Raw genomic sequence first — 13,765 nt, 5'->3', positions numbered from 1 at the left:
TTCTCTAATAGTTAGTAATGATAAGTATATTTTCATGTCCCTGGCAATTTCTTATCAAGTTAAGCATGCACTTACCACATACCCAGCACTCCTAGATATTTATCCAAGAGAAATAAAAACAAGGACCTATGTTTATAGCAGCTTTATTTATAATTGCTGAAAACTTGGGAGTGGCACGGCAGTGGGGGTGTCCATCAGCTGGTGAGTAGATAAAGGGTATATGGTACATCCATATAGGGGAATCCTGCTCTGAAATACTGATCAGCAGCAACATGGATGAATCTTAAAAGCACTCTGCTAAGTGAAAAGTCAGACACAGAAGGATGACCTTATTCCATTTATATGACATTCTGTAAAAGGAAAAACTTATGGACGAAATCAGATTGGTGATTTCTTGGGATTGGGAGTAGAGTAAGGGAATTGACTAAGAGTACAAAGGAACTTTTCGGCATGCTGAAATATCTTCATTGTGATGATAGTTAGCACATATTCATATGTCTAAACTATTAGAAATGAATATGTTAGAAGAGTTAATTTTTCTATATGTAAATTCTATCCCAGAACACCTAATTCTCAGAGATGGAGATAAATATTAATAGAAGTTTAACTTTTACTCAGTACATTGCTAGCTCTATTAGTTAAGCTAAAATTAAATGTTCCAAAGCAAATTATGTTAAATGCTTTTACTGACATTTGTGGTAACAAGATAGTCTACAAACATACAATGAAATTTGTCTTTGTGGGTAATATGTTCATGTAGACTTTAGACTACTGTTGGTTTTGTTGGCTAAAAAAGACAAACAACTTGAGAGTTGTGAGTTAAGTTTTATTTGGGGCAAAATGAAGACTGCAGCCCGTGAGACAGCACCTCAGATAGTTCTGAGAGACTGCTCCAAAGAGGCAGTCAGGGAATGTTAATATATAAGATTTTGGTCAAGGAGGAGTTCAATGCAATCAAGTGCTTACTTTACAGAAGGTTTTCTGCTAGTCCCAAGGAGCTAATGTCACCATGAAGGAATTTAGTGATTTTTCTAGCCATTCCCTTCTCCACGAAATCTTGACTCAGGAATTAAACCCAGGTCTCCTGTATTGTGGGCAGATTCTTTAATTTTTGAGCCACCAGAGGGAAATGGGAAGGAGGAGTGGCTTAATAGGACTGTTAAGTTTCCCAGGAGAATCTGTGGGATCATGAAATCAGTTCCTGAAAATATCCAGCTATCTGAAGAACTGGTAGGTCTTTACTAGGACTTCCCTGGTAACTCAGCTGGTAAAGAATCCACCTGCAATGCAGAAGACCTGGGTTCAATTCCTGGGTCGGGAAGATCCCCTAGCGAAGGGATAGGCTACCCACTCCAGTGTTCTTGCCTGGAGAATCTCCATGGGCAGAGGAGCCTGGCGGGCTATAGTCCAGTCCATGGGGTTGGAAAGAGTCGGACATGACTGAATGACTTAGCATACAGCACACATCTAAAGATCTGTTCTGCCAGATTCCCTGGGGCACAGAGTGCCTCATTCCACCCTGAACTCCCTCAGGAGGTGTTGAAAGTCAGCAGCTGCAGCAGCACAGGGTTCAATCTCTGCAGATGCAAATGGTGACTGCCCTTGTTGTTCATTCACTGGCAGATGCTCTCAGCAAGTGCCATTTGTCATTGACAGGTAAGTGACAATTTGTAGTCAACCGTTTCAGAGTTTGTGAAACTTTGTTTTAGATGAGGGTTTCACAAACTTTTTTTTTCAAAGATATAGCATACTTAAGTATTTTAGATTTTGAGGGCCACATGGTCTCTGTCACAAATCAGTTCTGCCGTTGTAGCAAGAAAGTAGCCACAGAGAATATGTAAATGAATAGGTGTGATTGTAGTTCTTTAAAGCTATATTTAGAAAATAGGCATTGCAGGCCATAGTTTGTCCCCCTCCATATAAAGCAATTGCAGAAAATCTTAAAGTCTTTAACAATGCTTAAAGCAAGAATTTATGCTAGCTCAAAGTATGTTTCATACTATGTATTGTTTTCCTTATTAGGAATTAAATATGGGCCAGCGATGTTCAGATACAAGAGGAATTGTCTTTGAAGATGTGAGAGTGCCTAAGGAAAATGTTTTAATTGGTGAGGGAGCTGGTTTCAAAATTGCAATGGGAGCATTTGATAAAACCAGACCACCAGTAAGTAAGATGACTTAATAACCTGTAGAGGAGTTTTCATTTATTATATTGAATAGTTTTGTTTTAACATTGTTTTCTTGGTCTGTATTTCTTTTTAAATATCTGCTTTTATTAAAGATGGAGGGATTTTTTTTTTTTTTTTAGAATTCTTCAACATTCTTGCTGTTACAGAAATTATTTTAGTAAAAATTACTATAGTTGTTAGATTTACAAAGAAGCATTTCACACTTAATTTAATCATTCCTGCTAATGTGTACTCATTCCTCTTGCCTCACTCATTAGGAACATTTCCCGTGAGCAGCTTTCCCTTGTTAAACAGAAAGAATGATTTATCTCTAGGCTATGAGCCTGTGCCTTACAAATGCCTTCCATTAACCTTTAATTCATATAAAATATAAATTTAAATGCTTGTCATTTCCCCCACCCTTTATTGCCTTAAGGTATAGGTCAGCTTCTCTTTGCACAAACTTTAACTTAGATTTTAGGCAGGTAGCCATTATATGTGTGTTTTAAAGACAACATGAACTTCTGCTTTGTAAAATGTAATGCTAGGTAGCAGCTGGTGCTGTGGGACTAGCACAGAGAGCTTTGGACGAAGCTACCAAGTATGCCCTGGAGAGAAAAACTTTTGGAAAGCTGCTTATAGAGGTAATTTTAATACTATACTTGTTTTGTTCAAATGTAAAACCATTCATTTTCACTTCATATTTGAAAACTATCTTTTATTTATTTATTTTTTAAATGTTTATCTATTTTTTAACTTTACAATATTGTATTCGTTTTGCCATACATTGACATGAATCCACCATGGGTGTACATGTGTTCCTCTTCCAGAACCCCCTCCCACCTCCCTCCCCATCCTATCCCTCTGGGTCATCCCAGTGCACCAGCCGCGAGCACCCTGTATCATGCATTGAACGAAAACTATCTTTTAAATAAAAAATAGTTTATTTCTGCTTTGGTAGTAAGAAGATAATGTGAAATGGAAGTGTCAGGGTGGGTTTTAAGAATAGATTTGCATATATATATATATATAAATTTATTTGGCTGTACTAGGTCTTAGTTGCAGCATGTAGGATCTAATTATCTGACCAGGGATTTAACTCTAGCCCCTTGCATTGGGAACGTGGAGTCTTAGCCCCTGGACCACCAGGTAAGTCCCAAGAGTAGATTTTCTTTAGACTCTGCTACTATTAATATCTGTTGTCTGCTTTGGGATTTATGTTAATTAAGAAGAAAAAGAACAGCTAATATTTAAGTGCCTGTATTATCTAATTCCACCAGTACACTCTTTTTTGTTTGTACTACAATTTCCATTAAAGACCAGGAAGCTGCAGCTTAGAATAAATAATTTGTCCAAGGACACACAATTTAGAAATCATAGATCCAGGGTTCCATTTCATACTCTTAATCCATGTTATTTCTCATGTCTCCTTGCATATCAAATAATCAAATAATTTTAGTACTGTTTGTTATTGTTTTTAGCCACCCAGCATGTATTGTGGGATCTTAATTCCCCAACCAGGGATTAAACCTGGGCCCTTGGGGCAGTGAAAACTCAGAGTCCTAACCACTGGATTGCCAAACATTTACGCTTCCCCATTGTCTGTATTCTCTTCTATAACTCCTTCTGTAACTATTGGTTAAACAGTGGACGGAACTCCCTGTTTCTATCCCTATGTGTCAGTTCAGTTCAGTTCAGTCGCTCAGTCATGTGCGACTCTGCGACCCCGTGCATCGCAGCACGCCAGGCCTCCCTATCCATCACCAACTCCCAGAGTTTACCCAAACCCATGTCCATCGAGTTAGTGATGCCATCCAACCATCTCATTCTCTGTCGCCCCCTTCTCCTCCTGCCCCCAATCCTACCCAGCATAGGATCTTTTCCAATGAGTCAACTCTTCGCATGAGGTGGCCAAAGTATTGGAGTTTCAGCTTCAACATCAGTCCTTCCAATGAACACCCAGGACTGAACTCTTTTAGGATGGACTCGTTGGATCTCCTTGCAGTCCAAGGGACTCTCAAGAGTCTTCTCCAACACCACAGTTCAAAAGCATCAATTCTTCAGCGCTCAACTTTCTTCACCGTCCAACTCTCACATCCATACATGACCACTGGAAAAACCGTAGCCTTGACTAGACGGACCTTTGTTGGCAAAGTAATGCCTCTGCTTTTAAATATGCTGTCTAGGTTGGTCATAACCTTCCTTCCAAGGAGTACGCGTCTTTTAATTTCATGGCTGCAATCACCATCAGCAGTGATTTTGGAGCCCAAAAAAATAAAGTCTGACACTGTTTCCACTGTTTCCCCATCTATTTGCCATGAAGTGATGGGACCAGATGCCATGATCTTAGTTTTCTGAACGTTGAGCTTTAAGCCAACTTTTTCACCTCTTTCACTTTCATCAAGAGGCTCTTTAGTTCTTCTTCACTTTCTGCTATAAGGGTGGTGTCATCTGAATATCTGAGGTTATTGATATTTCTCCCAGCAATCTTGATTCCAGCTTGTGTTTCTTCCAGCCCAGCGTTTCTCATGATGTACTCTGCATATAAGTTAAATAAGCAGGGTGACAATATACAGCCTTGACGTACTCCTTTTCCTATTTGGAACCAGTCTGTTGTTCCATGTCCAGTTCTAACTGTTGCTTCCTGACCTGCATACAGGTTTCTCAAGAGGCAGGTCAGGTGGTCTGGTATTCCCATCTCTTTCAGAATTGTCCACAGTTTATTGTGATCCACACAGTCAAAGGCTTTGGCATAGTCAATAAAGCAGAAATAGATGTTTTTCTGGAACTCTTGCTTTTTCGATGATCCAGCGGATGTTGGCAATTTGATCTCTGGTTTCTCTGCCCTTTCTAAAACCAGCTTGAACATCTGGAAGTTCACAGTTCACATATTGCTGAAGCCTGGCTTGGAGAATTTTGAGCATTACTTTACTAGCGTGTGAGATGAGTGCAATTGTGTGGTAGTTTGAGCATTCTTTGGCATTGCCTTTCTTTGGGATTGGAATGAAAACTGACTTTTTCCAGTCATGTGTCAGTGGTTCTCAAACTATCTGGTAGAAGATAGGTTTTAATTTCCAGTCAACTGTGGACCATTATTTTTATAAAATATAAAAATGTCACAACACTATCAAATTGTTACAAATGCTTACTCTCACTTTGTGTATCATGAACCAGTCCAGTATCAATTTGTGTTCTATCAATGAAACTTGGGTTAGTACACTTCTGTATCTCAACCTCAATTATGTAATTTATTTTTGATATAATCTAGATAACTTTCTCAGATTTGCTTTTCAGTTTTTTTTAACCCTACATCTAATCTCCTCTTCAATCCATTTAATGATTTTTATCATTTATAGAATTTATGTTTGGTTCTTTTTCATTTCTACCCTTTCTTTTATGGTGGCCTGGTTTTTCAACATAGCTTCTCTTTCTCCTTTTTTATCTCTTTAATTCTATAAAACTTCAATTATAGTCACTTTCTGATTTTTTTTCTGTTATTTCAAGTTCTTTGGGTGGCTATTTTTTTGGTCTACCGCATCTGATCTCTCTATTAGATCAGTTATTTCCTGTCTTAATTTTTGCTTATAAGCTTATCTGTAGCTGCATTCATTAGTTTCCTTCAATGCTTTGTGGAAGTATCCAGGAGACCAGTTTTTGTACTTTTTTGTACTTTTATCAGGTAGCCCAGAGGTTTCAGCATTCTTATAGCTGTTTTTTCCACATGAATTTCTCCACTTGTGAAATCCTGTACCACAGCTGTATACATTGATTAAAAGAGATTCCTTTTTTAAATCTCCCAGACAGAGTCTTGGGCAAGAAATAAGCTTCTTTGTGGCCTTCTTGCCTTGATGAGCTGAGAGTTTTAGTTCTTCTTTTGGAAAGAGAAGTTCTTATCGGCAGGGAATCTCAATTTCAGCCCCTCATCTTTTTCATTCTCACATCTGTCTCCTGTGTTCATTAAAACTCCAACTCCTATCCCATTAGACTCAAATCTCAGTCTGATTTTTTTTTCCTTCCGCATGTCATTGCTTCTCAATCAGGATTAAATTTTTGGAGGCTGTTGGAGATTTGTTTCTTTCCTTTAAGTTGTTTTATTTTGCTTTTATTTTTTAAATAACTGTTTATTGACTGCGCTGGGTCTTTGTTGCTCTACTTGTGAGCTTTTCTCTAGTTTTGGTGAGCAGGGTCTCTCTCTTAGTTGTGGTGAGCAGGCTTCTCATTGGAGTTACTTCTCTTGTTGTGTGGCACAGGTTCTAGGGTGCAGAGGTTTTAACATTCGGCACGCGGGCTCAGTAGTTGCAGCTCCTGGGCTCGAGAGCACAGGCCCATTATTTGTGGCACACTTGCTTAGTTGTTCCATGGCATGTGGGATCTACCTGGACCAGGGATGAAACCTATGTCTCCTGCATTAGCAGGCAGATTCTTTACCACTGAGCCATGAGGTAATCGCCCTTGTTTTGTTTTTAAATCAAGCATTTCTTTGTGTTTGTGGACGAAAAGAGAGTCTATATTAGCTCATTGATGTCACCAGAGCTATATGTATACAGATTAGTGAAATGTATGTTTATTGTTAAATATTAGTTTAGTTTAATCATAAACAGCAAATTTGGAAAACTCAGCAGTGGCCACAGGACTGGAAAAGGTCAGTTTTCATTCCAATCCCAAAGAAAGGCAATGCCAAAGAATGCTCAAACTACTGCACAATTGCACTCATCTCACATGCTAGTAAAGTAATGCTCAAAATTCTCCAAGCCAGGCTTCAACAATACGTGAACCGTGAACTTCCAGATGTTCAAGCTGGTGTTAGAAAAGGCAGAGGAACCAGAGATCAAATTGCCAATATCCGCTGGATCATCGAAAAAGCAAGAGAGTTCCAGAAAAACATCTATTTCTGCTTTATTGACTATGCCAAAGCCTTTAGACCCTAATGCTGGGTAGGATTGGGGGCAGGAGGAGAAGGGGACGACAGAGGATGAGATGGTTGGATGGCATCACCGACTCGATGGACATGGGTTTGGGTAGACTCCGGGAGTTGGTGATGGACAGAGAGGCCTGGCATGCTGCAATTCATGGGGTCGCAAAGAGTTGGACACGACTGAGCGACTGAACTGAACTGAATCATAAACAGATAACATCATTCAGGTCCTTCTCACCAACTATCTGATACTCTTCTGGCTATTTTCAACTCAAAATGGAATATTTTATGTGCCTTTTCTTACAGACTCTAAAGATTCTTTTTTGTATTCTTACCATCTGCACAATGATATTTTTGCCTCATGGCTCTTACTGTTAAGTATAGAAGGTCTGTGTTTTTGCTTACTGTTTTTCTAAGCTAAACAAAAGAGATATTAAGCGGCTGATTTATACATAGCTTTGGTCTGTTGCTGTGGGTAAAGAAAACTGACAAAAACAGAGGATGGTATTTTTTCTGGACCAGGGATTAAACCTATGTCTCCTGCATTAGCAGGCAAATTCTGGTTTTGGTATTTTTGGTATTTTTTGGTATTTTTTCTTGTCAATAAGTAAAACTAGGAAAACCAATAACAAATTACTGGATGGTAAAATCTCTTAATAGTAGGCAATAACTGCCTACTCCTTGGTCTAGTCAAAATCCTCCATCCAGGTTAAAGTTGGAGTAGTTTGGGATGATACAAAAAAATCCCTTGTGAGTAACTGTCATTTGTATTGATTATTATTGCTAGTAGGCAATATCTTTTCCCCATGATTTCCATTTCTTGGTGGGAAAATGGATGAGGAGAAATACTATTTGGGACTTGAGACTGAAATAAGATATACTTAGAAAGAAATATACTTATATCTTCTTTTTTAACCACTTTATGCTCAAAATTCTTTCAGTATCTTCTCATCACACTCAGATCAAAATCCAGAGTACTCGCAGTGGTCTTCTGTCATTCACACTGACTTTTTTTGTTGTTTTTGTGTTTACTCCTCCTGGCAGATATCCCCTTCCTCATTCTTTTCACTAAAGAATGTACCCTTGATTACCCCATGTAAAATAACATCTGAAACACTTGATATAATGATGACTGTGACTGATGTGTGTGTGCTCAGTCGTGTCCGACTCTTTGCGATGCCATGGACTGTAGCCTGCCAGGCTTCTCTGTCCATGGGATTTTCCAGGGAAGAATACTGGAGTGGGTTGCCATTTCCTACTCCAGGGGATCTTCCCAACCCAGAGATCATACCTATATCTCTTGTGTCTGCCTCATTGGCAGGCTGATTCTTTACCACTTAGTGCCCCCTGGGAAGATCTCACTTTTTTTTCTTCATAGCTCTTAGCACTGCCCAACATTATATCATGTATGCGTTTGTCTACTGTCTTTCTTTACTGTCTCACTAGAATGTAAGCTCTGCCCAAGCAGTAAATTTCTGTTTTGGAAACCTTTATACTTCTAGCACTTATGATATGTTTTGCACTGTGAACTTCTCAACAAATAGTATTGCATGCATTAATTCATTTAATCCTTGAGGAAGGCCTGAATTGCCATAAACTTCCATCTTAGAACTGCCTTTGTTATGTCCCGTAGATTTTGGAACATTATGTTTCTGTTTTCATTTGCCTCCAGGTATTTTTTTTAATTTTCTCTTTGATTTCTTAAGAGATCCATTGTTTGTTTTTTTTTTAATAAAATGTTGTTTACATTCCACATTTTTTGTGTTTTTTTGCAGGATTCTTTCCGTTTTTGATTTATAGTTTCTACCACTGTGGTCAGAAAAGACATTTGACATGATTTCAACATTGTTACCCTTATTGAACTTTTTTTGTGGTCTGACATGTTATCTATCATGTAGAATGTTTCATTGATTCTTTAAATAGAATGTGTACTCTGGTCTTTTGGGGTCATGAATATATTTTTCCAAACTTGTAAGCATACTTCATATTTGAAACTTTCACATATCAAGGTATGGTGGACATAGTTCCATCCTATAACATATCTTGGCCATATAACTCATAGATAACTTACTGTCTCCTATTGAAAATATTTGTCTAAGTCTCCTAGTTGATTAGGCTTCCCTGGTGACTGAAAGATGGTAAAGAAACTGCCTTCAGTGTGAGAGACCTATGTTTGATCCCTGGGTTGGCGACATTCTCTGGAGAAGGACATGGCATCCCACTCCAGTATTCTTGCCTGGAGAATGCCATGGACAGACGAACCTGGTGGGCTACAGTCCATGAGGTCGCAAAGAGTTGGACACAACTGAGTGACTAGCACTTACCCTGTTTGATCATGAACCTCTAGAGGATAAAAAGCATCTTTTATTTGTCCTTGTCATTTTCCCATCAGCACCTGATAAGAGTGCCACATTATTTTTCACTGTCTATGGCAATTTTCTTTTAAAAATCCCAGGAGCTGCACAGAAGGATCCATATAATTTTTGTGGTATTTTTATAAAAAATGTAAAACCTCATTCCAATCCTGAGAAAACATCATGCAAACCCAAACTATGGGACATTCTACAAAATATAACCAATCAGTATTCTTCGTAAGTGCACAATGGTCATGAAAGAGAAGGAAAGACTGAGGAATCCTAACAGCTTTGCAAAGACTAGGAAGAAATAACAATTAAATTCAGTTAGAATCCTGGATGAGATCTTACAACAGAGTAAAGACATGGTGGAAAACTTGGCCAAATTTGAATAAAGTATATAGGTTAGCTGATAATATTTTACCAGTGTTAATTATACTATGGTTTTGTAATATGTTACCACTGGAAGAAGCAGAATGTAACTTTTTAAGTCTAAAATTAGTTTTTAAAGTTAAAAAAAAGTTTCAGGGGAAATAATTTTAAATTATTAAATAAATATCCTTAAACTTTTTTTCTGTTTAATTCTAGCACCAAGGAATATCATTTTTGCTGGCTGAAATGGCAATGAAAGTTGAACTAGCTAGATTGAGTTACCAGAGAGCAGCTTGGGAAATTGATTCTGGACGCCGAAATACCTATTATGCCTCTATTGCAAAGGCATATGCTGCAGATATCGCAAATCAGTTAGCTTCTGATGCTGTTCAGGTTTTTGGAGGCAATGGATTTAATACTGAATATCCTGTAGAAAAGTTAATGAGGGATGCCAAGATCTATCAGGTAATGTTAAAAATGATTATGGTTGATTTTTAAGGAATATGATATTCATAAATCATATGGTAGATCTCTGATTATTTAAAGATTTTATGTCACAGGTAATAATAAATCATCATAATAAGTAGCTGTGAGCCTAAATCTTTAGAACTAATTAACACAAAGAAGAATGTTACTTTGAAGTATGTGCCTTGAGTGAGCAAGCTGACAAAGCAAATAGTGTAGACATGTAGATTTATCTGAATAATCCTTCTTTAATTCTTAACCTCCTAGCTAATTGTAACCCACTCTTTGCTCTCCTAAAAGTTTGCGTATCACTTAAATTAATTAAATTATTTTATTTTGAATCTTACCTGACAACTCTTGAGGTCATATTTGGGAGGTAAAAAAACCTGAGGAGAACATGATATGACTCTGTCTTCTAAATTAAATTGATGGTTAAGAAAACTTAGAGATAGTAGTGAAGAGATAGTAGTGACTTAGTAAATAAGATATAAATGCTCATGCCACATGTATATTAAGTATTTATAAGCCATGATTCTCAGCATCTCCTCCATTGCTTCCCTCAACCCCCAGGAAATTATTTGACAAATCTAGCCATTTAAAATCCAGAGGTAGAATCACAGAATGTTGAAGAAAGAAATTTAGACAGTGTAGCCCCTCAATTTAGATTTGAAAAAACTGAGGACCATAATTTGTGCCTTATCCAAAGTTCCAGGTTTATTTGATAATGCTCTCCTTTCCCTGGAGCCTATAATTATTACCTTTTTACTTTTCTGTGGCATCTGAACAAATAGTTAGAAGTTTAAACTGGAAGTGAGGGCTGTCTTCTAGGACTACTTAACTGAACAAAACAAATCTTTCCAGCATCTTTTTTCATTAGCAACTCAGTTCCTTAGGAACAAAAAATAAAAATCATGTTTAAGAGTAATAATAGAAAATGACTGAAGGCAACAACTAGCTAAAACAGCTCACAACATTTGGTTAAATATTTCAGCAACATTAAACATTAGATTTCCCAAATACTTTTTGAAAGTTAATATCCTTTTAAGACTGTCCTCCAAAATTTTGGTAGAGTTCTTATAATAATTTTAACTAATCTTTAGAGAATTATGTATTTTCATGGTTTTCAGAAAATCAGGTTTCAGAATCACTGTAGATTATAGACCATATGTATGGTTTGATTCAGTTTAGTATTGGAATGGAGTTTAGAGTACTGTCTAAAATACTGAGGACTTACATATGAAATATATTTAACCTACTTTTTTTTTTTTCCAGATTTATGAAGGTACAGCACAAATTCAAAGGGTTATTATAGCCCGTGAACACATTGGCAGGTATAAAAATTAACCAGATCACCGTGTTAATAATTGTTGACTAATTAGAATATGATCTACTATTTAAACTCCAGTAAAGAGGAAGGGCTTTAAGGGTTTTTTTTTTCCAGTGAAAATTTTAACATAGGTTCTCTTGTACTAAACCTGTACAATTGATTCTAATAGTATTGGGTTGGCCAAAAAGTTTGTTTGGGTTTTTCTGTAATGTTATGAAAGAACCTGAACGAACTTTTGGGCCAACCCAAAAGTTTTCTACTTTTGTTTCACTTTATGACTTGCCTTTTCTATAACACATTTGGTTTTATTAAAATTACTTGTTTTCCTTTAGTTCCACTGTATTTGAATTACATTAACCTTGAAAAATACATTTGGTTTGTTGTTTTAACCTCTGAAAATTAGAGCAACAGAAATTTCTTGGAATTTCAGTGTTTTTCCAGACAGAAAAGGTTTTAAAGTATTCAGAGTGTTCCAAAATTTGCATTGAGAAAATATTCTAGGATTTAAATAACTTGTCAGTGACTTTGTAGACTTAATGGTCTTATATTAGAGGAATTAATTTTACTGCAATTTGGAAAGCTTTTGGTTTCTGTTTTGTACAGTAATAGTCAAAACTTTGATGTTCATAATCTCCCTTTATACAGTGATCAGAAGTTACATAAAAGTTTTAATTCTGAACCCACATAATTCTGAGCCCACATTTCACTTGCCTTATTTTTAAAAAGTCAACACAGTTTCCCTTAAATTATTTTGATATGACTCTTTTGGTCTCTGGTTAACCTTTGGTCTATTGTGTACAATCTGATTTCATGTACATACATTCTAAAAATAAACTTAAATAAATTTGTTCAGTGTTATGTATCTGTTCAATTTGTGTATCTGTATGTATTCTTTTCAAGAAGTCTTATTTCATATAATAGTGTATACTTGATTTATTTACTATGATGGAAAAAAAATTCATGTTTTGATTTTGAACTGCATAAAGTTAGCTGTCCATATTTTCATTAGATTGCATTATTAGATACCTCAGAAAATATCAAGGTGGAATAATGAAAGGACCAAATGTGAATTTACTATTTCTTTGTAATTCTAAACGTTGAATACTGCTAAAATATGTTATACCAGATGATATTTCTTATGTCACTTTTTTTCCAATTCTGATACCAACTGGCATCCACAGTTCAATCTTATTCTGACAATAATGCAGAATAGTTAGCATCAGACTCCACAGGTTTAAAAACTCTGGCCCACTATGCCTGAAGTGGTATCTCGCTTCCAACACCACTTATAAATCCTGGATCCCCAGGCTACCCACACTTCTGTCCACTTTGGTTACAAATTTGGGTATTCCATGTCCCTGCCCTCAGGTTTGATAATTTGCAAGAATGACTCACAGAACTCGGATAAAACACACTTACTGGTTTATTACAAAGGAGGAAATGCAAAGGGCAAGGTATAAGGAGAGACCCCGAGGTTTCATAATTTCTCCCAATGCACCACCTCTCCAGTACCTCAGTGTGTTCCTTGGAAGCATAGTTCAGTGTGTAATCTGGAAACTCCTGAATCTCATCATTCAAGTTTTTATGGAGAATCTTCAGCCTTCCTCTCCTCCCCAGATGTCGGGTGGGGCTGAAATTCCCACCTGCATTACTCAGCTAAGGTCGCCGTAACAAAATGCCACAGACTAGGTGGCTTAAACAACAGAAAATTTTTTTCTCACAATTCTGGAGGCTAAGACCAAGGTACCATCTGGGTTGGTTTCTGGTGAGGCCTCTCATCCTGGTTTGTGTAATACACTCTTACCTTCTCATTGTGTTCTCACATGGCCTCGTGTCTGTGCACAACTGTAGGGAGAGAGCAGGCACTGGTGTCTCTTCTTACAAGGACACCAGCTTTATTAGATTAGAACCATACCTTTATGACCTCATTTAACTTTCATTACTTCTCTCAAGTCCAAAGCTTCTAATATGTGCACATGAGAATGGTTAGGGCTTCAGCATATGATGGGGCAGGGAGGGGCAGGGGGTGGTGGTGGGCGGCAGTCTAGACCACAACAGTGCCCTCTAATTACTTGGTCTTTTTGGTGATCAGCCCCATCCTGAGCTTCTTTTGGGGTCCCACGCTGTCACCTCATTAGCATAACTCTACTTTGATCTTTTGAAAG

General features: G+C 37.3%; 1 protein-coding gene across 5 annotated transcripts in view; it reads left to right on the top strand.

The window, feature by feature from the left end:
- Nucleotides 1-12,471, top strand: part of ACADM (acyl-CoA dehydrogenase medium chain) — a 40,443-nt gene extending 27,972 nt beyond the window's left edge. For 4 of the 5 annotated variants that reach the window (XM_081490195.1, XM_081490192.1, XM_081490196.1 and 1 more), the window contains exons 9-12: nt 2,023-2,163; nt 2,716-2,811; nt 10,025-10,273; nt 11,546-12,471. In XM_081490195.1, coding sequence (XP_081346321.1) covers nt 2,023-2,163; nt 2,716-2,811; nt 10,025-10,273; nt 11,546-11,617 — 558 coding nt within the window. In that variant the 3' untranslated portion in view covers nt 11,618-12,471. Of the gene's footprint in view, nt 1-2,022; nt 2,168-2,715; nt 2,812-10,024; nt 10,274-11,545 lie in introns of all 5 variants that reach the window. The other variant, XM_081490193.1, reaches the window with a different exon arrangement.
- The last annotated feature ends 1,294 nt before the right edge of the window (nt 12,472-13,765 follow it).

Source organism: Giraffa tippelskirchi, chromosome 5, assembly GCF_054371585.1.
Source record: "Giraffa tippelskirchi isolate mGirTip1 chromosome 5, T2T-mGirTip1v1.2.pri, whole genome shotgun sequence".
In the NCBI taxonomy this organism is placed as follows: Eukaryota; Metazoa; Chordata; class Mammalia; order Artiodactyla; family Giraffidae; genus Giraffa; species Giraffa tippelskirchi.
This window is presented reverse-complemented; position numbering and strand designations above follow the sequence as displayed.